Source organism: Haliaeetus albicilla, chromosome 2 (genome assembly GCF_947461875.1).
Source record: "Haliaeetus albicilla chromosome 2, bHalAlb1.1, whole genome shotgun sequence".
NCBI classification, from domain to species: domain Eukaryota; kingdom Metazoa; phylum Chordata; class Aves; order Accipitriformes; family Accipitridae; genus Haliaeetus; species Haliaeetus albicilla.
The window spans coordinates 31296742-31321998 of record NC_091484.1 but is presented as its reverse complement, the minus strand read 5'-3'; the positions used below and the strand labels follow the sequence as shown (position 1 = coordinate 31321998).

At 40.5% G+C, this 25257-nt stretch overlaps 1 protein-coding gene across 15 annotated transcripts in view; it reads left to right on the top strand.

Moving 5' to 3' along the window:
* SUGCT (succinyl-CoA:glutarate-CoA transferase) overlaps positions 1-25257 on the top strand; it is a 339720-nt gene that overhangs the window by 108481 nt on the left and 205982 nt on the right. For 13 of the 15 annotated variants that reach the window (XM_069812412.1, XM_069812380.1, XM_069812431.1 and 10 more), the window contains one exon: positions 22163-22234. The exons of the other annotated variants lie outside the window; for them this stretch is intronic. In XM_069812412.1, coding sequence (XP_069668513.1) covers positions 22163-22234 — 72 coding nt within the window. The remainder of the gene's footprint in view (positions 1-22162; positions 22235-25257) is intronic. 15 annotated transcript variants of the gene reach the window in all.

The following is a 25257-nucleotide window of genomic DNA, read 5'->3' as shown; positions in this document are numbered from 1 at the left end:
TTTTTTTTACTGTTTTCTCTATTGGATGTGTGGCTTTTTAAGCATTTGGAATCAAGAGCAATATATTGAGAGCAATAAATAAAAATTACTCAAAGGTGGAAAAAAACCTAAAAAGCAAAATGTCTTTCAGGTCTTAATATTCTTTCATTTATTTAAGGTTTAGACACTTTCTTTTGCCATCTTGTTTTATTGAATGTTTTTAAAAACTTTGTCTGATTGTTACAATATTAGGAATATGCAAGACTATGGCATCTGTGTGGACCCTACAGATAGTCAGAAAACATTAATGAAATCAAGCAAAAGCCAAGCGTGGCAAAAACAAGAGAGAAGGTAGTCCTCTGAAAATGTAAGGTTACTATGTGGCACTGTATCAGTAGCTGCAGAGGAACCAATCCTGCCATAGACTTGAGTGTCCTCTGTGATCCTACCGGGAGGTAAGTGTTACCTCTCAGAGACAAAACCTGTTAGAATGGCTGCAATCCCTGTGTGTTGTAAATAAAGGTTAAAGTTTCTATTAGGAAAAGTCCAACCCCATTAAAAAAAACGCGAACTATTTAATCCTAACTTAAGGTTTTTTATTGTACATCCTTCTGTGAATTCCCAAAGTATTGAGTGTGCCTCGCATCCATATAGATCATCTCTTGGTTTCGGCAGGGGCGCCCAGAGCTACATTAAGCTCCTTGGTATATTTGGGTCTGCTGCTGATGTCCCACATACCCCAGAGCATGCTGCCCAACTCTGTCGGGGGTTGTACTTGGAGGCAGTCTCTCTGTAGTGACAATGAATTTGATTTAGAGAGCAGCACTGAAGATGCAACACAGATTTGTTGGTTGTGTCTGATCTGAATGTCAATCCTGTGTTATGCTGGAGTATGCAGACCAGGGTGCAGCCTTCTCTTCCTCCTGAAAGAGGAGAGCAGAAAATAACACTCGCCTCCTTTTGTCAATACTAACACTATGGGTGCCTCTAGTATAAGACAGATTTTGTATTCCTTGAGTAACAGGACTGTTATTGCATTTCTCTGTGCATACCACAGAAATGGGTGCAAGAAATGGGCGCCTCTGTCTTCTGTTTAAAAATGTTGTAGGGTTGGAAACAGTGTGTCCAGAGGTTCACCTGGCTGCAAACCAAAGGAATGACAGTCTAAGCAAAGAGTCTGGTTGTGCTACTCTTAGTTGCATTTTAGAAGGTATGGTTTTAAATGAAATTTGGGGGGATTACGGTGCTGGGTTGTTTATACCGTGGTGTCAGAACAGACCAAAAGCTTTTTTAACCTGGATTTCTGCAGTGGGTGCTATTTTAGCTGTTAAAAAAAAGTGTTAGCTGCAAAATAAAGTAGGGAGAGAGCATGCTTTGAAGAGCACCAGCATCTTAGTTCTGAATCCATAAGATGGCATGACATTGACAAAATTAAAGAAACTTGAATCTTTATGTATTGTACTTAAGTTTAGCGTAGAATGACGATCAGATCCAATACATTTAACAGGAAGGTGAAATATCAGATAGATATCCAGAAATGGTGTAATTTTGAATAGTATGTTATTATTTATAACATAAGGTTCTGTTTTTTAGAAGTCTGTTCCTTTGTGTCTCTGAGATGAAACCAGGCATGTTTGAAGGAGGGACTTGTTTGGTCTTCCTGCCCAACTAGCAAAAAAAGTTCCCTTTCCATCTTATTTAATAAAAGCTAACAGTTTTATTCAAGTTCCTCTGGAAAATGTGAATTCTAAAACCTTCTGTATTGTAGAATTTCTCAGTAATAACTGATGAATTTATCCTTATTCATCATCTTCATAGTTTTCTTTTTCATGCACCTACATTTTATGTGGCCAGTATTGTAATAAAAAAAGAGAATATGAGATTGAGGAGATAATGAGCTTGTGCAAATTGGTTTTATTTCATGAAACAGTTTTTTTTATTGTTTGTTGACTGTAGTAAAGTCAAACCAGTTTGCAATGGCTGAAGAGAATTTGATGCAGAATTCCAGTCATGTAGTCTTTATAAAATAAGAAGAACAAAGGGACTTGGTAATGCTGCTGAAGGTTCTTTCCAGATATCTTTTTCTCTTACCATTTGAAAATAATTTAGAATAAGTTTGGGGAATCATAATATTGCAGCCTTTAATCATAAGCATTCCATCTGATGCAGACATGGGTGAATGACATTAAAAAAAAAAATCCACTTCTTTGTTATGAATTCATTATCATTCCATGGGGGAAAAAAAATAATTTGATTAGTTCAACCTTGAATGATATCATAGCATATGTGGTAAACAGCTAGATTTGGATGATGTGTTACTTTGTGGCATCACTCAGGGCTGTATCATTGTATGTAAACACTTGAAAGAAAAGACCAAGAAAATTCACAAAAGACAAGATTAAAACACAGCTATTGTTCTCTGGCTTAAGATCATGAAAGGAAGGAAATTCATAGTTAAGGATCCAAACCTCAAATATCTGGCCACAATGCAGTGCCAGCCTTAATTTTACATAACCGTACCCTGTTATGAGTAGACATTGGTGGTTTGATCCTGAACGATGAGTTACATTGCTCTTAGCAGCTGAAACCAGAAAAATAATTTTATTTTAATGCTTGCCTTTGTTTGGTGAATAGACTTTTTGGAACAGTTGTAATTGTTTTCTTTATGTTTTCTTGCCAATTGAAATAAAACAAATCCCTAATAAATAGTATTTTTTTTCAAAAGTTATCCTTAAAACTCTGCTATGTAACATTCTGTTAAAATGAAAATGGGAAATTGTGAAGAGAAGCCAGTGTCATGCCTGGATTTCAGGAACGTTAAAAAATTCGTGGTAAGTTATAATGGCTATAATCCTGCAGAAGCTTGACTAAAAAAAACACCCAAAATCCCAAAACACTTAACTGATGAAGTAGTTAATAGTACTGTTAACGCAGAATAATAAAAGTATTCCAGAGTTTTTAAAGTATCTGCAATTAATTGAATTTCTGTCCTACTTTTTAAGAAAAGTTCTGTTTCCCCCTTGGTTCTTAGAAATTGTACTGAAGGTAGTAGAAACTGTGCTTTATAGGATGTCAGACTGTGGATGCAAAATGCAGAGGAGAACAGACAATGACATCAAACTTTATCTTGACATTTTAGCCTAAGGACATTGCTTCAAGGATTCCAAAGAGGAGGATCAGCAATTCTTTAGCAATCTCCAGTCAAGTCGGGGAAAGGTCTTTAGCACTTTAAAAGCCAGAGATAACCTGCCAAACAGTCAAAAAATAAAATCTAGTATCTGATAAGCTGAGGCTGATTTGAGAGAAGGATGGTTGTAGTTTCCTCAGAGGTATTTCTGTTCTTTCACTGGTGGGAAGAAACCTCAACAGTGTACAAGTCACTTGCACCCCTTCTGTCTTTATTTGAGATTTGGAGGGATGCAGCAGACAGGAGCTGGGTGGTGAAGAGACAAAAGTCTAAGTTAATGTAGCTTTTTTGCAACAGATGGAGCTCTAGTCAGTTTTGAATGGTAGTTTAAATTTTCTCTTGAGTAGAAATTACTAAAGGTACGGGAAATTCACATTGCAGATAAACTAGTCTCTTGGGTATTGCAGTGAAATGGAAAGGTCCCTGACCCACAGTCTGAAAAATTGCAGTCCATGAGACGAGGGAGCTGAAGTGTTCGGTGATAAATCTTTTGCTCTTCAGTATAACAGACCATATCGCTAAAAAAGATTTACACATGAAAAAGAAAAGTCTGAAGACACAGGGAGAAAGAAAACTGCTTTGTGAATATGAATGATAGCGCTACACTGAACAGCATAGATAATAGCTACATAGAATGATAGTACCATGGTAGACCCACAGTACAGTTCAACCATCAAGATGTTGCTTCAGAGAATTGTTGAATGTTGGAGTTTCATGGCTGGGGATTTGGCAGTCCCTTCTCTATTCTAGTTTTCCTGTAATCTCTTTAGTGAAGCATTTATTGGGATTGTCTCTTAGCAAAGGGAAACCACCCCCTTTCCCATCTCAGCACCCATCCTTGGATTCTTCAAATATTCCCTGACATACATATGTGACCTTTTGATTTCCTCTGTCTGTCTATGAGACTGGGAGTTCCAGGACTAGGGATTTCCCTCTGATTTTCTGATGCAGTCTCTTCCATTTGAACTAGAGTATTCTCTTTTCTGTTGTTGTAACAGACCTGCTTATGGTGGTCTCTTTTTTCAGCTTCTCCATTTGTTGGGGTTTTTCGGGGCGTTGGGTTGGTTTTGGGTTTTTTTGGCATAGTTGCTGTAAACTTTTTTTACCATGTTTTTACTTGTAAATCCATATGTAAGTCAGACCAGAGCACCGTGTCTACACTGACACTGTGTTAAGCACAGAAACCTCTACAGGTCCTTCACTAAGATACACTGCAGAAAAATTCATACTATGATGTATCGTGAGAGAACTTTTCATCCACAGGCCACTATAAAAAAATGTTTTAACTCAACTAACTAAAGTACTTCCATGGCTTTTGTTCCAGCCAGTAGCAAGGCATGGGTCCAACTCTAGATGATGATGTTTTCCATCTGTTGGCATGAATGCAACTCTCATTTTAGGAAAAGCAGAAAATTCTGGGCATGAAATGCAGTGCAAAAGCATTTCAAGAGTAGCTTGTTGCCCTAAGAAGTCAGCAGCATGTTTTGCCAGTTTTCTTGTGTAGATATGGAGACAGCTGATGCAGGTTGAATAGCTGCAGAATCCTCATGCATCTTCTTGCACATGTGGCATGGGTGATTCTGCAGCATGGAGGACAGCCTCTTAGACCTTTGTAAAGAGCTTGCTGTGCCTGTGCATAACTAGGACTTACAGATGAAGGGGGTACTTACCAATACCTAAGCTTGCCGCGAGCCTTTTCTGCTGCTTCACTGTGATTTGTTTTTTGGCCAGTCCTTTGCTGGTGCCCAGAGTGTGGAATTATGTATTTCAGTGATTTCTTCAAATCTGGAGGGCTGAAAAATGTTGATTTCCCTGCAATAACGTCTGTTTTTTTGAGAGAAAGTGTGAGAGGTCTGTTGAAGCCACAAATTTGCCCAGCCTTCATTGAGAAAGGATAATATTTGCCTGTTAGGCAAGCTGAGGAAATCCAGATAGAAGGTCCATGAATGGGGATAGGGGGAAGAATGTGTGACATAGGATAATCTGGAGTTCCCAACTTTTTTTTTTTTTAATTTTTAAATTTAGAGAGCAGTTTATTTCTGCCTCAAATGTGGAGTTACTAGATGCACATTTGTTTAATGGACCTAGACCATTCTCAGCTACCCTGCCTCAAAAAGAAGCAAAACGTGAGAACACCTGGCAGCAGAAAATTTCTTTGTATTCTTAGCAGTATATAATTACAAGTTGTTGGTACGATTTGGCCAACTGAGGCAAAATGGCACGGCCCACAAAGCTTTTGGAAATAAAGTCCCTATATGTCTGCTTGTTGCAAACTTTGTGACATATCTGAGGGGGTGCAGTGATGGATTTCATTAGGAGTGGATTGGTGCCTGTAATCTTGCTATGGGCTGTTTATGACTATGTCCGTACTAAAAAATAAGCAGTGATAGAGCTTGTGTTTTAGTTCAGTCTAAATGCCAGCTGGGCCAAGAAAGCAAATTGATCTCCTGAACACTTATCAAAACCTTCTATCCAAGTTTATGATTAGAGCCACATTTAGCCCTGCAATGTTGATATACTTTTTCCCTGTGTTTCTGTTTAGTACTTGCCACCCCTGTGCTGCTTTAGACAGCAAAGGCACTTACATTCATATTCTTCCCAAAAAGGACAATCTTTGTTCTTCCACTCCTTGATTCACACCTGCTATCGCATTTTAAGAGCTTTGGTTCCTTAGCTCTTTTCCATAGACTCCATATTAATCTGTTTTTAGCCAGTAGGGTACAGAACAGCATGAAAAGCATGTAGAGATCATTTCTGTATGGAGAGTTAGGCACTGTGTTTTTGCTGGGGAAAATTAAAGAAATGTTGTGTTAGGATGGAGATACCAGTCAGAATTAGTTAGGTTTTTGTTTTGATGACTTAACATGGAACGATGGTGTTGATATATCTGTAGATGATTTTCAGGCTACTGATGTGCTCTATGCAGTGACTATCTAGTCTTCTTTTAAGCTAAGTCCATTAGCATTCAGTGGGTTAAAATGTTCCCTAAAATGCTAATAGCTAAAATAATGACCCCTGAAGTCATTGCTGCTACTAATTCTACAGCTATTACTATTGGTTCTAGCAGGAGGAAAACTGTTGGATACTTTAAAAGAGAACTGTGATTTTCAGAACAACAAATCATATTACGGTTCCTCAGAACATAAAACAACAGTTCATTGCATTAGGTTGTCCTAGTTTGAGAGTTTATTCTAAATCACTGCACACTTTCTTTTTTCCGCCAACTAAAGTCTTTCCTTTTTCTTCCAAAATATCCAGGTCTAAATCTGAAATCAGCTGTCATGTTTAGAATGAGTACACCATTTTTGAATCAGGTATTTGCTCATTTCTGTGGATCTAATGAGGTTTAGGGACTTCTGCATCTGTCATTATTGAAGTTGATGCTGGTCCATATCCAAAAAATACTTCTTTGCCAAACTGCCGTCTTGGACATCTGGCTGTGGACACTTGTGTGGAAAGTGCAGCCTGTGGAGCAGTTAGCAGAATGACTGGCAGCTGTGGTTGTTAGGGTTCACAGAATTCCCATCCCTTCCTTCCTTCCCTTTCTTATGTGAAGAGGTGTTTTGGATAGAAGAGTTGTCCAGGAAAATGTTCAAGCCCTCTTACTTTTGCTGTTTGCTACTTCTGTTGTTGTCTGGATGGGAGCAAACATGATCCCTGGTACATAATAATGCTTTTTCTTTCCTTTCTCCTGACATGCCTGTGCCTTTCCCACCTCATGTGTGACCCTTGTTTTAACACACATTTGTGACATAACTGCTTTCTGAACTTTAAGTTTACATTCTGCTAACTGATGTGAGAAGGGAAAGGGAAAACCTACCCATGCCTCCTGAAGCTAGTTGTCTTCCTGCAAACTGTTTTTTGTAGGTGGCATTTTAACAGTGTAAATATAATAATAATTATCAGTGGAAAACGTGATTCGTTTCTTCTTACTGTCTAAGTTCATGATTCTTGATGTCAACAGCGGACTAGCAGCATGGGGTTTTCAGAAACGTCCAAGTAGGAGATGACCACTACTGTACAAAGAGATGTACACTGCTGTCCAAACAGGTATTATTGAAGTACCCCTAGGTCGCAGCCTGGGTGCTATTAGCAGTGTATTCATTGTGGATTGCATTTTACAAGTATCATGGCACTTTTAGCAGCTCAAGAAGGGCTGTTAGGAAGATGAGGCGCAGTTCATGTTCTGTGATGCGTTGAAAACCAGGACAAATATGAAGGCAGTTAGCCTGAGCTGGCCTCGGTACTTTGCAGAGTCTCTTATAGAGGAACACAGATTGTCTAGTTTAAACCTTGAAATGCCAAAACACTCAGGGTAGGCAATCATATGTCACCATAGAATTCCTTTTATTTTTCCTGTTCCATCAGATTTTAAGACCAAAAAGATTTTGAGTGGGCTTTAACCTTCTGTGTGTGGGGGGGGAAAGGATGTCCTCCTGGTTTCTACATTTGAAAACCAGGGTTTTCTTTGTATGTGAAAAGAACACAAATCTTATTCTATACAACCTCCATTTTCATTTGGAAGCTGAAGTCCAGTGGACAACCATATGTCCCAATTGTTTCAGTTGATTTTACATTCTTTATGGCAGTTTAAGGTTGCTTTGTTGGCTTACTTGATGTATTTTATTTTAACTTGTGCAGATTTTGAAAAGAAAAAGACAAATCAAGTAGCTGGAGAAATATATTCCTTGTCTAAAAAGTCTTATGCTTTAGTATGTAACTTGATGTGAAAATTGATATGCCTCCCTGCATAATTTTCACTAGCAATTTCTCCCACTTATAAACACAGCTTTGTCAATGTCTAATAAAATGCCCAAGCTTTGTAACTGTGAAAGGAAACATATATTAGAAAGAAATTAAACATACCAGTATCCCACTGTTACTGAAAGCTGTCTCTGTTTGTCTTAATATAACCATTTAAATGCATTTTGTTGCTCCTCTCTATGTATTATTGTATTGGCTTTGTGTGGCAAGGTTTTGGTAGTGGGGCAGGGGGGGCTACAGGGGTGGCTTCTGTAAGAAGCTGCTGGAAGCTTCCCCTGTGTTCGAGAGAGCCAACACCAGCTGGCTCCAAGACGGACCCACCGCCGGCCAAGGCCGAGCCAATCAGCGATAGTGGTAACACCTCTGTGATAACATTTTTAAGAAGGGGAAAAAAGTTGGGACAGATGGAAAGTGGCAGCTGGAGAGAGGAGTGAGAACATGTAAGAGAAACAACCCTGCAGACACCAAGGTCAGTGAAGAAGGAGGGGGAGGAGATGCTCCAGATGCCAGAGCAGAGATTCCCCTGCAGCCTGTGGTGAAGACCATGGTGAGGCAGGCTGTCCCCCTGCAGCCCATGGAGGTCCACGGTGGAGCAGATGTCCACCTGCAGCCCGTGGAGGACCCTACGCCGGAGCAGGTGGGTGCCCAAAGGAGGCTGTCACCCTGTGGGAAGCCTGCGCTGGAGCAGGCTCCTGGCAGGACGCGCAGATCTGTGGAGAGAGGAGCCCACGGAGCAGGTTTTTTGGCAGGACTTGTGACCCCGTGGGGGGGACCCATGCTGGAGCAGTTTGTGAAGAACTGCAGCCCGTGGGAAGGACCCACATTGGGGAAGTTCATGGAGGACTGTCTCCCATGGGAGGGACCCCATGCTGGAGCAGGGGAAGAGTGTGATGAGTCCTGCCCCTGAGGAGGATGAAGTGGCAGAAATAATGTGTGATGAACTGACCGTATTCCCCATCCCCCTGCACCGCTGGGGGGGTAGGTAGAGAATTCAGGAGTGAAGTTGTGCCTGGGAAGAAGGGAAGGGTGGAGGGTAGGTGTTTTGAGATTTGGTTTTATTTCTCATTACCCTACTCTGGTTGATTGATTGGTAATAAATTGAGTTAATTTTCCCCAAGCTGAGTCTGTTTTGCCTGTGACAGTAACTGGTGAGTGATCTCCTGTCCTTATCTTGACCCACAAGCTCTTTGTTATATTTTCTCTCCCCTGTCCAGCTGAGGAGGGGGAATGATAGAACAGCTTTGGTGGGCACCTGGCGTCCAGCCAGGGTCAACCCACTGCAATTATTTTTTGGTACTGTTATAAATAAGCTGTAAACCATCCTAATGTTTTCATCAGCACCCTGTGGGAAGGAGGAGTGCCCTTACAAATCCATGCACGTCTTCTCCCTATTTTCTCCTTCTTCCCCTTCCCCAAGTGAGGCAATCAGATAATCAGCTTCATATAATCAAGGGACAAGAACCTTGTTTCTGTGAAAGGTCATTTCATAGCCAACTCCAGGGAACAGTGGGCAGGCAGCACTTCAGGCAGTTATCAGGGGTGCAAGAACAGGCCAAGCTGCTGCCAGTGGCCCATTTTAGTCGTTCCCAGCAGAACGGCAGGTCTGGGTGCCAGGCTTGCTGCTGCCCATTTGATGCCAACCCCAGTGTCACCAGAAGGCCATCTGGATCATTAGGAGGCCAGCCCTTTGACTTCGCCAGCTCAACAAAGAGGGAGGCGAGAGCGTGATGAAGGCCAGGTGCCAGACTGCTCCTCCAGACTTGCTGGCACCACCCCTCAGCCATAGCCAGACTGGGCCCCTCCATAGCTGAGATCATTTCTGTAACAAGGATCATCTGTTCTTTGAGATGTTCATTCTTGCTGGAGATCTTTGGTGTTAGCATGTAGACTGCAACATGGCTGTGCTATGGTATATGGATAGCAGTAGGTGGGTAGCTTTAAACTTGTTTGACTACGTGACTGACATCTAATTTAATTCTAGTGCTGTGTGCACTTGCTTTGGTTTAGTTTCTGTAAATTATTTATTATGAAAATATGTAAAAAAATACGGGTTTTTTGCAAAAGACTAGTGGAAGCAGTGTATGTTCATGCTCATTTGTCAGTTGACTGAGGTATAGTGATGCTGGTACAGTGTTCAGTATCAACTTATGGCAATTATCTGTGGCAAAAATTCAGTAATTTTGCACTTTTCCTGATGTCATAGTGTTCGGCAGAGGTGAATATAGTCATGGTTCTTAACCTTTTAAATAGCCACTGTGGTTTGCAATTGGGCCTTTCTTTAAGAAAGTGAAAAGTAAGGGTTTAGATTGACAGTGGAAGTAGATTGGCTGGTCATGCCAAGAAATTAAAACTCTGTGGCACTGGGTGACCTTCAGAGTCAGGATCCTGCCCTAAATAAGCCCCAGGCTCCTAGGATTCTCACATGATTAAATCAAAATTGTCATTTGCGTATTCATACTCTCTTGTATGAGAGAGAGGCTGTCCCTCGGCCACCCAGAGCCCCCCCAAAATTATGACAGCATAAGGCAAGATGAAACCTCAAAATAAACCTAGCAATTAATAAGAATCAAGCATGTTTGTTAAAGAACAGCATGATGTACCTGTGGGTGGAAACTAAGTGTTTTTTTTCCTTTCAAATCTGCAGGGGAAGAATGTGGGATCTTTTTTGAAAGGTGGGATTTTCTACTTGTCCTCCTTTTGTCTATTCCTATTGCCTTCTCCCACCATTTTACTGGCATAGCTATGTCCGTCAGACTTTGGGAGGGGCGAGGGGTGCAAGGAGATGATTTTGTACAAATGTGGATAAAATCTGATGTAGATTTTAGGCTGTGATAATAGAAGCACACTTACACTGTGTTGATTCTCCAGAACAAGTCCTTTTGTAAAGGATAGTTATGTTTATTATGCAAAAGCACTCTACAAGCCATAGATGTAAAGATCTGTGTTAAAAACCAAAATAGTAACTACTACCACGCAGACTTCCTCAGCTCTTTCTCAGCAGATAATTTGACTTATTAGTTGGTAGAATGAAAAATTGGTTAAATATTGGCCAGCACAGTTTTAAGGTGTCAAAAGGTGTAATTTCTAATTTCTAATTTTCTAATTAAAACCTTCAAAAGGTTTTAATTTCTAATTGTAGTGACTTTCAAACTTTAACAATTGAATAATGCAAAATTTGAGGTAGATAAAATACCATAATTGTAGTAATGTGGTATTATATTTCAATATTTCTCAGAGTAATGGGGAACGCTAAAAAAAGAGAAAAACAGAAGTCTGAATTTTATAGTTTTAAGGAAACCTAATAGAAATTTACAGGAAAGTGAAGAGGAAGGGGACTTCTGACTTTTTTAGACATATGTAAGTGTTCCACTCATCAAGCATTATTTTTCAGTTTTTTAAAATAGATCTCACTAGCTTTATTCCTATAGCCTGGCAATGATTTTTTTTTGGCATAAATTCAGGACTTTAAGTAGCGTGCATCCTGGATGTCTGGCCAGTTCAATTTTTAAATCCTTGATTAGAGATAAAGTAGTGTTTTAAACCAAAACAACCTACATGCAATAAACCTCAATGTGACTTAAAACCACAAATCAAGGATACTGAAGATTCAAGGTTGAAATATTTTCAACCGAGTTCACCATACTGTGTCTACTGAATAGTATGTAGGATCACATACTGTTTGAGAGATATATTAATGGAAAAAAAATAATCTCCAGAACAGGGCAAAGGCACATTGGCAGAATGAAGGGGAGTTTCTGCTGCCTTTGTCCATCCTGTTCTGCAGCTAAGTGGCAGATTTCAAATATTAGTGCTGTTTATTTTAAGTTGTGAAAGTGCCAAATTGTGAAATGCAGCCAATTTTGCACCCTTGTAATTGTTATGTCCTCATCGGTGTTTTTGCTGATTTTCATCAGCATCAGTGCTAATTTGATCCCTTGCTCTTCTCAGTTGGCTGGTTATCAGAGAAACTCATAAATGATTCAGCTCAGCTTTTTGAAGAGCCTTCTTTATAGCAGGACATTAAGTTATTAGGACCTTTAAGTTAATAGCACTGCCTGCCCAGTCTGAGTTCTTGCTTGCACTGGGTCTTCTATCTGCAGCTCGAAATGCCAGGCTGATTGGCTCAGTATGAGTTACCAAAAAGGTAGTCAGTATTACAAAGCTCACCTTTGGAGATTGTACCACTACATCAGTTAAAGCCAAAGAGTAGAGAGGGAAAAGGGACAGAAATAGTGACAAAAATACTGCTCTGATGATTTCTACTGAAAACAGAAATAGGACCTCATTTAGAATGAAATTCTAAATAGCACTCTTAAAACCTCATATTTGAGTACTCAGATTTTCCAGACAGCTATATCTCATGATTTTCGGAAGGTGTAAGGACTGTTTGTCATTTCTGCTTCAGTAATGCTTGGAGGCCTGTATCAGGATCAGACTGTGGTCATGTGTGTTGATTTTCAAAAGAAATGTTTTCATTGCATTCTTTTACTTTAAAAGTGAAACAAAAAAACAATGCTTACAATCCCCAAATTGGAAGAAATTGTGTGAACTATTGTGTGAGAAGGAAAAAGGGTAAGGAAACGTAGCTTGGATTCAGGCTTTTGAGAGATTATTATAAATGTTGAGAAAAAAAAATGTTGAGAAAAATATTGTTTAAAAAAATAGCTCTGCAGTGCCCTTTAAAATCAGTAAGCGTCTATTTTAATTCCCATATATGTAGTAACTGGCTGCTGTCTGTATATATACTTCAATGTTTCTTGCTGTATAAGACCTTGTTTGCTTAATTTCAACCTAACTGAATTTTTATGGCTGTGCTATAAACCTCTTGAAAATGGTGGCTTAAATGGAAATGCTGACACAACATTAATTACACTGGCTCCAGTGTGATACTGTGATTAAAGTTTATTTATTTTGTGTGTGCGTGTCTGTGTGTGTGTAATTTCATTGTTGAAAAATGAATGGAAAACTAATGTGGCAATGGAGAATGTGATTCTGTGCCTGACACTTTATTTTTCAACAGCAAGGAACAGTTTTAATGACAGTTTACAATACCAGAGAATTTATTTTTAATTGACGTTTAGTTTAGGTATTTAAAATTTTAGAAATCTGGGAAAGTGACAAGTTTCCCACTTTAAAGTTGTTCACTGCTTTTCCAGGAGTTTTTAAATGGCTTTTTGGGTCGTAAGGCTAGATGTATATTGCATTCTCATTAGAAAATTAAGAAAATGGTTTCATTTCCTTGCAGCATATGTTCTTTCAGATGATCAGGAGAAAAGTCTCATTTCTAAAAATAAGGGTATACAATCCAAAGTTAACATCAATTGCACTACTGAATATGAAATAAAAGCTATAAAAGTCTTTTTGGTAAATAGCATGCCCAACTGATACAAATCTATTTATTGCATCCAGTCAATTGGGAAATGAACAGTGCAAATATCATATGACCAGAAGAAGAGTGAGAGAAGGATCCTGTCTCCAACCTATTAGGACGGTGAGCTGGGATTGGAGAGGCCTCAGTTGCAGTCTGTTCCCAGCAGTTTATACTTCTCACATTAGGCAGCAACTGGATAAAAACTTGACAAGGTCTGAAGAGCAGAACTAGGCTGTCCTGCTTCCTGAGTGAGTGTTCAGAGTAATACACTGTAATGCCAAATGTAGATAACCCTGTTTGATGCTGTGATTTTGTGTTAACTTTGCTGCCTCTTTCAGTAAGGTGCATTCAGAGCACATTTAATGGCTCTCATCTGCTTTGCTCCTGGATCAGTTAGGCAAAGTCATTTTTTCTGTGCTCACACTTATATGGAACTTGAAGGTTGATCAGAAAAATTATCTGATGGATCATGGGTTCTGTAGAAGTGAATGATCTCCTTGGTTGGTAGTCTTTGGTGTGCTTTCCTTTACATCAGTGCCAGTGTTCTGTCTCATCTCAGAGACCAAAGTGATCATTCCCAGTCTTACCATAAACACCCTTCCCACAAGCTCGTGGCATCCAGTCAAACTTCTCTTCTCTGCAAGAGAATTATTGCAGATACTCTTAATACTGATCTGTCTGGTAGACTATGATAGCTGTGAAGTTGCAGGATAGTATGTCCTGCAACATGGCAGTGAAGAGAGAGACAAGTAGTGCAGATTGAGAAGACCAGAGGGAAAAAGGAAAACTTTGTGTGGAATGCTGCTCTTCAGTTTGCTCAGTGAGAGCATTTAGGATACGTTAATCCAGTCCATGAAATTTACATTTTTTATTTTTACTGTTTGCTTTCACTGGAAGAGAGTGCAAAGTAGGCAAATAGTTTCAAAGTGTGTGGTCTTTATGATTTATATGTATTGCTCAGAACTGCTGCTGACCAAACTTCTTGGTCTTGTTCCCATTTGTTACAGTAATTAAATACTAAGTTGTTATGAAAGGATTGTGCCCTTCCCTTGAACGAAAAAAGAATGTGGCCACTCCATGGTTCTGTGGCACAGCTGACATTTTATTCAAACCAATGTGTAAAGGTAGAGAAATGATGTGCCAAGTTTATCGCATCTGGAAGGAATGTAACTGTTCTGGATCTGAAGAAAAACTGAGGATCACCTACTCTTCAATGTATTTGGGAACCAGAGTTTGATAGGGTCAGAGAGAGAAAAAAATCAACATGTGCTGTAGATACATTTGGTGGGCAGGAGAAGAGAGCCTGTGTACAGGTTAGTGAAATCCTGAATACATCACCTTCTTAATTGCAGCCTTTAATCTACATTAAGACTAGAGAATGCTTGTCCTTAAGCGACCTTTGCATTGAATCAAATATCACACTGGAAACTTCAAAGTGTAACCGAAGACAAATTAAGCAGTAAATTAAAAGTAACATTACAATTTTTCTGTGGTTCCAAGCCTGTAAGGGACCAGCTTTTCTCTTTGGCCACACCTGTTAATACCAGGGAAGTACTTCAAGCACCTAAAGAGAGACGTATGTATGGTCACATAGTGTTTTACTGAGTAATTATTTGCCAGTTGTGTGAGCGAGTGAAGAGACTGCTGTAAATGGGAAGATGGAGGGGAGAGGAAGGAGTGGCATATGAAAATTAATCTCTTTTTTAAAAATGTTGGTGATATGTTTCAAAGCTTTGTTTGAAAAAACTGGTTTAGTGTTTTCTGGTTTTATGCTTACAGACTTCTCAAGTAGGCGTCTTTGTTCTGAACTGTCCACAGCTGGTCCCAAAGATTTGTTCAGCCTTCATACAAAGCTGCTTGCTCCTATGCCAACCTTGGGAAGGAGCTCAGAGGAGTGCTCTCTCTTAATGCCACCTGAAAGCGCTCCCTGTTGTGTTGACAAACAGGTACCTTACAGAAGTACTGTATCTAGTCTTTATAAAAGGATGGCGTCTTTCCAAAATCAAAGCAAGCTGCTTCACGATGCCAGTTGGACCAATCAGCCTGTTGCTCTGTAAAACCAACAGCAGTTAGAAGGCCATTCACAAGTTACTACCCTTTAAGCCCTGCTCCAGAACTCACCAATACATAGTGACTATTCGGAAGCCCTCAGCTGTTCCTCTCATGATCCATCATTGGATGCTTTTAGAGATGCTACTACTCAAATTTATGAATCAAAAGGCAGTACTGTCTTGCAAGATACTTCAAATCTGAGGGTATCTAACATCGGCTATTGCCAGTGAAAAGGGATTGTAAGTATCTTTACAGATCGCAGCTGTTATGCACATGGGAACATCAGATAAGAAAACTCATAAAGATGAGTAATACATCCCTTTTACCATACCTGATGTAGTGCAAATCTTCCTCCAAGGGGAGGCCTGGAAGGTTTCAAATATTTTGACCATTGACTGCCATTATCAGTAAAGGGGCCAATACGGTAACTGGTAATGAAAATAATCAGTAGCTTGTTCAGATAATTAAAGCTATTAACCTCTCCTAAACATGGAATAATCCTCCAATTTCAAAAACCCAATGCTTTGTTCTGTTGGTCTCTCCAATTATTGTTTGGCCTCCAAATTCTTTTTCCTGAGAAGTGTCTGAGGAAGTAACATCTAGTTTCTGACTGGGTGGCACTTAGATCCTTTGCATTTGACCTTGACAGTCCTTGTGGCACTGGGAAGCTGCCTAATAATTGTGATGGCTGGAGGCTGTATTTCAGCATATGTTGGATTTATCTGCCAATAGCTTTTGAGACTAGACCATGAAGGGTCCTCACTCTGCCCTCCCTCAACAGTGCTGATTTAGATTTTTGAGGTGGAATGAAAACCGGCTGAGTTGTCATGCTCAAAGGGTTGTGAATAGTGGCATGAAGTCCAGCTGGAGGCCAATCGCTAGTGGCATCCCCAGCGGTACGCTGGGCCAGTACTGTTTAACATGGTCATTAGTGACCTGGATAATGGCCAGAGTGCACCCTCAGCAAGTTTGCAGAATATACAAAACTGGGAAGAGTGGCTGATACACCAGGGGGTTGTGCTGCCATTTAGAGGGACCTTGACAGGCTGGAGAAATGGCTTAACAGGAACCTAATGAAATTCAACAAAGGGAAATACGAAGTCCTGCACATGGCAGGGAATAACCTCGTGCATCAGTACAGACTAGGGGATGACTGGCTGGAAAGGAGCTTGCAGAAAAGGACCTGGAGGTCCTGGTGGACAAAAAATGGAACATGAGCCAGCAGTGTGCCCCTGTGATGAAGAGAGCATCCTGGTCTGTATTAGGAGGAGCATTGCCAGTAGTTGAGGGAGGTGATCCTTCCCCTCTGCTCAGCACTGGTGAGGACGAATAACCAGTGGATCCAGTTATGGGTCCACAATTGGGTCCACTTATGGGGTTTGTAGGACAAGGATGTGCTCATACTGGAGCAGGTCCAGTGAAGGGCCATGAAAATAATTAAGGGCTTGGAGTATCTTTCATATGAGGAGAGGCTGAGAGAGCTAGGACTGTTTATCCTGAAGGAATGGAGAAGAGGCTCGAGGAGCTCTTACGAATGTGTATAAATACCTGGTGGAATAAAGCATCACCATATGTAGCAGCAGATGTTCAGGTTGTTTTGATTTCTGTGTTTTGGATTCAAATACTGAAACCTGACCTGGACTTTTGATCATTTTATTAGAATTGGCATATCTTTTAATTGGTCCCTTACATTTTAAAGTTTTGTTTGTGGAATCAACATGCAAAGTGAAACATATGCAAAGATATTTATGTATGATTGGCATAGCATATATAGGCTTAAAATTCATAAAGCAGGCAATAAATATAAGAGATTGATGGTCTTTCATTGACACCATCAAAGCTGGCAGATTTTGAAAGAGTATTGACTTAGGGCAGTGCAAAGGCTGGCTAGTCTGGTCTCACATTATCTCAGCAAGTCTTTGTCCGCTCTGATAGTAAGCTAAGGTTATGTTTGGCCTTCATCTTTATTGTACAGTCTGTATAACATTTTTGGACAATACTTGTAAACCATTTAGGACATTTCTGAAGGTAGATAGAGTTTATATTATATTCAACGTGTTTAGGGAGGTTAAAATGTTTCAGTACACAAAGTATCTCAGGTATACACAGTGTTCTAGGATCAAGTTTGGAAAAGTGTGGAGTCTTAATGAGGTCCTGTAACATCCATTAGTCAGTGTGAGGTATTGACTCATGCACACTGGACCTTGAGATCTGGCTTTGAACATGCATATGTTAATGTCATGTACTATATATCATTCAATGTGAATTTACAGATTGTCTTCTTAGAAACCTGAACGCATTTCCACACCATACTGAAAAGCTACACCTTTGGATGCTTGCAGTCTGTCTCTGCCTTTTCCATGAATAAGATGTGGAGTAATTTTTTTTGTCTCCTTTTTATTTATAGAATCATAGAATCATTTAGGTTGGAAAAGACCTTTAAGGTCATCGAGTCCAGCTGTCAACCATACCCACTAAACCATGTCCTGAAGTGCCTTGTCTACACGCTTTTTGAATAACTCCAGGGATGGTGACTCAACCACTTCCCTGGGCAGCCTGTTCCAATACCTCATAACCCTTTCAGTAAAGAAATTTTTCCTAATACCCAATCTAAATTTCCCCTGCCGCAACTTGAGGCCATTTCCTCTTGTCCTATCTCCAGCCACCTGACAGAAGAGACCAGCACCCACCTCACTACAGCCTCCTTTCAGGTAGTTGTAGAGAGTGATAAGGTCTCCCCTCAGCCTCCTTTTCTCTAGGTTAAACAACCCCAGCTCCCTCAGCTGCTCCTCATAAGACTTGTGCTCCAGGCGCCTCACCAGCTTTGTTGCCCTTCTCTGGACACGCTCCAGCAACTCAATGTCTTTCCTGCAGTGAGGGGCCCAAAACTGAACACAGTACTCGAGGTGAGCAAAGGTTTCTTGTCTTCATGGAGTGATGTCCTGTTGCTCAGAATACCACATGGGAGTAGCAGGTTAAATCACGCTCGTGCTCTCAAGAGTCTTATCAGAGGCCTCATTCTTCAGAAAAAGGGGAAGGGAAAAAGACTTTTGCCTTGTGTGTGTAGTGCCTCTTATTGTGCTAATGTGAAATGATTCGATGTGATGGACAGCAGTTTATCAAAACAAAATCTCATTAAAATCTGTCTGCACTTTGCCCTTACTCTCCTTTGTATAATAAGGTTGTGAAGTTTTCTGTGACCAGACAGTAACCTGTGGTAACCTGTAGTGTGCGTACATTTATGGGTGATGAATAAAACCATTGTTATCACCCTTAAATGTTGGCATCAATATTGTGCTAATAACATTTGGAAGTTTCTGCTTTATCAGCAGCAATGACTGGCAAATAATCAGCTGTTTTGTAACAAGAAGCTTAAAATAGCAGCTGAAGACATTTGAGTTAAGCTTCATGGAAAAAGACATTGCTGCATTTATTATGATACCATTTTTGTTGTGTAAGGATGACATGATTGTTGTTTTAGCTTTTTAGACATACAATGCAATTAAGAATAATCAGTTTTCCCACACATTCCGCAAAGCAACTGAAGCACACATGCTAATAACCAGGCCCTTAAATTTAGAGTAACTTCCGCTGCTGCAGGGGCAGCCCACGGGTGCAGATGCGTGTTTCCTAGTGGTATGCAGCTATTGTGCGACTGCAGTCATCTTACAGAGATGTGAGTCTCAAAAGAAGTTGCTGATAAATAGTTAACTCTTTAAGATTTGCCCATACTACCAATTTAAATATATTTTGGAGTGCGGAGGAAGAGGATCTGTATATAAGTACATACAACATATATTGTAGGCTTTGCAATCTGTAACAGGCATCCAGACTAGAAGTTTAAAAGAATGTGTAAAAGAATTTCTAATTTGTATAGTAGTAGGTGGTCACACCAATAAAAACTATGTCGTGTTACACATGCACACAGATACATGTAGTATTTAACCCATAATTTGTGTGAAATGTGTGTGGCTGGTTTTAGAATTCAGAGCATCAGCAAACACAGGTCAGGATTTGGGCAGGGTGTTCAGAAAACAGATCTTGCCTGTAACTAAAGGTAGTAAATTTATACTGACAGTTTTAGTTCATAGCTATTCCTACTAAAAGCTATTTGTTTGCAGAGGGGAAGTGTCTTACATATTCTTAGACCAGGTTCTGTCACAATTGTTTTAGACAGAAATCTGCATGAAGAGATACATCTAAAAAATGTTTATGCATTCATATACAACTTTATTTTCTGTATTCTTTTCCCCAATTTTTTCTGTGCTCATTGCTTTCCTCAGTGTGAGTATGCAGTACCTTTTTTATTATGCATGCTTCTAGACTTTTACTGTATTTGGGCCAAGTCAGTGGGACTTTTTTTGCATGCTTGGGACTAAATGTTTGCTGAATTTCATCTTTGCTTGCTAAGCATCTTAGACTGAAGTGCTTAATTAAATGTGCGAAAAATAAATTGCTAAACTTTATCACTGACCAGTTCTATTTACCAGGAAATGAAACATAGCAAGAGCAAACAAGTGATACCATAATGATGATGTACAGTTACTTGCATTTCAGTGGACATAATTTTCCACATATAGTTTTGAAGCTTTGAGTATACCAGATGGTGAAAGAGTCTTAGTGTGGATGTAGTTGTATCTGTATGCAAGATTGCCAGTTGGAATAGCATATTCCTGTTCGTGAAGAAGAGTAAGCCACAGTGGCTTAAGAACACTTTTTATTATTAAAATGTTCCCACGGTGTTATTTTACTAAAATTTATAGTAAGCACTCACACCTGTAGATCAGGACATGATAGCTCATAAAAAAATTGACTTCTGAGAACTGTTATGGTTTCAGCCCAGCCGGTAACAAAGCACCATGCAGCTGCTTGCTTGCTCCTCCCTGCCCCACCCACGGTGGGATGAGGAGAAAATATAAAGGCAGGCTTGTGGGTCAAGACAAGGACTGGGAGGGATCACTCACCACTTATGGTCGCAGGCAAAAGACAGGCTCAACTTGGGGAAGAAACAAAATCAATTTAATTGACTACAAATCAAATCAAAACAAGGATATTAGGAAGTAAAACCAAACCTTAGAACACCTTCCCCCCACCTCTCCCTCCTTCCCGGCTCAAGTCCACTCGCGGTTCTTTCTACCTCCTCCCCTGCAGCAGCGCAGGGAGACGGGATGGGGTCGGGGTCAGCTCCCCACACCTTGTCTCTGCCGCTCCTTCCTCCTCAGGGGGAGGACTCCTCACCCGTCCCCTGCTCCACCGTGGGGTCCCTCCCATGGGAGACAGCCCTTCACGAACGTCTCCAATGTGGGTCCTTTCCGCGGGCTGCAGTTCCTCACAAATTTCCCTGGCATGGGCCCTTTCCGTGGGCTTCAGTTCTTCCCGAACTTCCCTGGCATGGGTCCTTTCCACGGGCCGATCTTCAGTCACAGGCCGCTCCGGCGCGGGCTTTCCCATGGAGTCACGGCCATCTTCGGGGGCCTCCGCTCCCCCGCTCCCCTCCGTGGGCTGCAGGAGGACAGCCTGCCGTCTCACCACGGGCTGCAGGGGCATCAACCTCCTCTGGCGCACCTCCTCCCCCGCCTTCCTCACTGACCTACCTCGGTGTCTGCAGAGGGGCTCCTCTCACATTCCAATCCCCTCACTCACTGCCGGTTCCCTTTCTTAAATCTGTTCTCCCAGAGGCGCTACCACCGTCACTGATGGGGTCGGCCTGGGCCAGAGGCCGGTCTGACTTGGAGCCAGGGAAGCTTCTAGCAGCTTCTCACAGGAGCCACCCCTGCGGCCCCTCCCCCGCTACCAAAAATACGCACCACACAAACCCAAAACAAGAATAGAACATGAGTTTTGCTCTTTGCAAGAAAGTAGTGCAAGGCCTCATCACTGTTAGTGCACCAGCCTGTGCTGGCCTTTTGCACTGTAGTCAGATTAATAGTGAAAGGATTTTTCCCAAATGCTTGCGAAAATTGTGGTTGTAACGCGTATGACTGAAACTGCAGTTACACACCCTTGTAAGGGAGAGGCGTGGAGGAAAGGGGAATCTGTTTGTGTTATCCAATTTTAGAAGATGCCATGACACAGTGGTAAAAATTGAGGATGATGCCAATTACAGATTTTCTTTTTTCCAATGAAAATCTAAGTAGAGATGATTTAGACTGAAATGAAAGCTGTTATGTTGTACCCAGTTAAATGCTCTGTTCACCATGAAATGTGATAGTAAGGCCACTGTAATGAATCCTCAAAGCTGGAAGAGAAGTCCCATTTTCTCCAGGAGCTCAGTCTTGAGACCACTGACCAGAGAGATAGCTTAATCTCCAGCTGAAGAGCTGGAAAGATGCAGTCTATCCCTTTCATCCCCTTGAGAGTCCCTAACTTGTCATTGCTATTTGGTAATTTTTTTTTTTGGCATATTTGGTCAGGGTCTGTGACACCTCAGTGCAGCTGTCTGCTCTCAGTCAGGCTAAGAGCGAAGCTGAATAAATAACTCCTGGCAAGTAAGTGTTATCCTGGTAAATCCTTCTCAGTCCCTGTAAGTGTGGGACTCATTTGCAAATTTCAGGATGCCTCAAGGCACATTTTCAGCAAATAAACTATTAACCAAGGTACCTTTTCAACTCTAGAAAAACTGGAGAAAAATCAGTAGGGCCGCATCCATCCTTGTAGATGACTTTGAGCCACTTCTGTAGAACTAGAGATTGGGTCTGGATGGAAATGTTTAAGGAAGTAATTTGAACATTATTTACAAAGTTCACTTAAAAGATGTGCTAATATTTTATAGTTTAGTTACAGTTTATCACTTATCTTTGTTCTTCCAGGCTTTTAAGACCAAGGATGGCTACATCGTGGTGGGAGCTGGAAATGATCAGCAGTTTGTCACTGTGTGCAAGGTAATGGTGTGTTAGGCGACAGTACAGAAATGTGTAATAGTTTCCATTTGGACTAAGTAAATAATTACCGATTGCTTCTTAATTCCCTTTTAATGTGAAAATAAGCAGCGAGTATAAATTCTAACCCTGGGGTTCTGGCTGGTAGTTTAGGGGACTGATGTGGGTTCTGTGCTTTGCCTCTGTATTCAGAACACCCTAATTCCAAAACTTGTGGGTGCTGAACCCCTTCTGAAGTCTGTGCAGCTGCACAGCTAATTAGCTAAAAAACGAACAAGCTAACAACCTTCCAGTTCTGGAATGGTGAATGTCACAGAAGTCACACTGGTGCCTTTTTCAGGAAGAAATGTGTCACTATTTCTCCATAAAATACACAGTAGGCACAGCTATTAATGAAGTAAAGCTAGGGGATGGATGGTTCTTGTGCCATTTCAATCAGTAGCTGAGTGTGTAGTCTTTTTGAATGCTAGTATGTGCTGGTCTGTGCTCACAGAGAAACTTGTGGACTTCTTAGAAAAGAACTATTACAGGACTGTGGACTGACTTTGGAGTGGTGCAGAGATACGATGTTGAAGAACAAATCTTCAAACAGGACTGCTGCATTCAAAATCTGGTATTTGAACTGAAGGAACACAACACTGGCAATTCTGTTTTCACAGAGAGTAGCTTGGAAAGTTGTAAAATAGTTTTGGATTTTTCACGTACTCTTTTCCTGTTGTTTTAATACCTGGAATTGCTTTTCCCTGTACAGTGAATACATTTTAAAAGAGAAGGAGTGGTTGTAGGGAAAAAAGTGTTCTAAATAAAGTGTAGCAGCATTCCAAACAAAAGACCCCAGTAATATGTAAGGAGTTTTCCATATACCATACCATTAGACAACATTTTTAAAAATGAGAGTTCTACCTTATTCCTGCCACTGTGGTTTTTCTCTGGGAAATTGGATATTTAACCTAAATTAATCACACTAGGAGATTGAGCATTATGTTCCTCCATTTCTTCATGTCAGACATCTCACATTTCCGTGGATGTTCACAACTAATAAATGGAATATGTATAAGAAGACAGTGCTGTTGTGATTCTCTCTTAGTACAGTTTGGGGTACATATCCTCACCTTGCTATCTGGATGGGGTCTCTTTTGCTTGCTTGAATTGGCTCGCTTAATAAGTAACAAGTTAACCTCTTCAAAGTTTGCTCAGTGGGTTTTCTTCATACAGGTGTCTAACTGCTACATTGTGGTCATTATCTTAATGAATGAAGACTAATGACTGCATAAGTGTCTACCTACCACAACTCAGTTTTATCAAAGACTCATTGTCTTATAAAGGAAATCTTTCCAGAAAGTCCCAGGATGTAGCTGTGAATGTCTTCTTGGTGTTTTGTCACCAGAATTGAAGAATTACATACCAAACACTGGTCATCCTGCCACCCCTGAGTGAGGCAGAGCTGAAGATCTGGCCCAGGAGGTTCTGACACCATGGTGTGAGTTAGAAGGCACTAAAAATTCAGACCATGCATTCACCTCACTTCAGGGTGCAGTTGAGGGACTTATGGTGTGACTTTGTGCTATGTACTCCCTCTGTAATCAGTAAGGAGTGAATGGTACCCCAGAAGGTGAGGCAACGTTTCTACGATTTGTGTTCCCTCAGAATCTGTAGGACTAAAATTAAGTGAGATGAATATTAGCCCTAGTCTGCAGGCTGATGGTTTTTTGTTTCATCCTTATAAACGTGTTCTGGTATTTCTAGAATTGAAAGTGGGAGGTACAGAACATGGGAAAATGATGATTGCTCTCATTTCAAAGGGATTAAAAACCCAGAAAAAATAGTTCAAGTTTTGGGTAATGGTTAGATTTTTCTATAAACCAGTTATCATATTTGTTTTTAAAAAGAGCAGTCATTTTACCCTTATTGAGTTATTGTAGGTATGGATTTGGGCTGTTACGTTGACCAGAAATGGAGTGATGCAGAAGTCTGCGGAACACTGTGAAACCTGTTAGAGTTATGTTCTGTGCTAAGTTGAAGGTGATTTGGAATTTAAAACACCGTGAAGGGGAGAGCCAATAAAGGAAGAGGACTTTATTACAGGAAGGCCTGCAACACCCTAGTGAACCTTTAGTAAATGCAGAGGCCACTAATTCAAACACTGGAATTGCTATTAGAGAACCTTTCTGAGACGAGTTGGTGCTAAAAATACAGGCTGTATGGAAGCTGTTGCCCTGAAGACACATACTCTAGAGATGTAACAGCTGGCTCAAGCTGTAAACAATTGCAAACATTCTGCTTCAACCATATCTTTTCAGGCAAGCAGAAAGAAAAAACGAATAATTCACTGTGGTGTTTTCAAAATCAATGACAATTAACTGTAGCTTGTTTGGGGACTTGGATAACTGAAGAAAAAACTTTGTAACACTGCTGGCTGAAGTACATAGTGATCAAGTGCTAGAAAAGCACATCCTAATGTGTGGCTGCTTTGGTCTAAATAGGAATACTGAGCGAGAGTCTTCAAAAGACTGAGCTTTTCTGTACAGCAAAGGAGAGTACAAACAGGTTTGCTAGTGTTGGGGGGACAAAATGCAGAGAGCGTAAACTCTGAATATGCATCTTAGAGCTTGAAGGAGGCCTAGAAACAGAGAACAGCAATTTCATTCCAAGTGGTCACAGTGAAATAAAGAAAATAACAGCGTGATGCAGAAAGATGAATGGCACATTAGTGAATAACTTCTCAAATGTGCATTTGTTAGTCACAAAAAAATTGAGAAGAACATATATAGAAATGCAGCTTTACAACAGATGGACATTAAGTTAAAGCTGAAGTCAGTAACATTAATTAAAACAGTAGAGTGAGCAACTCCATATGATCATTTTTCATATAAGTCATCAAATGGAACCGTAGGTTTCTGATTAATTTTTTGTGGTTTTTTTTTTAAGCTCTCATAAATAAGTATTCACTATCATTTACTTTGAACAACCTTGCATGATTTTTTTCTCTGAAGCAGTGATTTGTAACTCCAAAATGGCAGTATTAA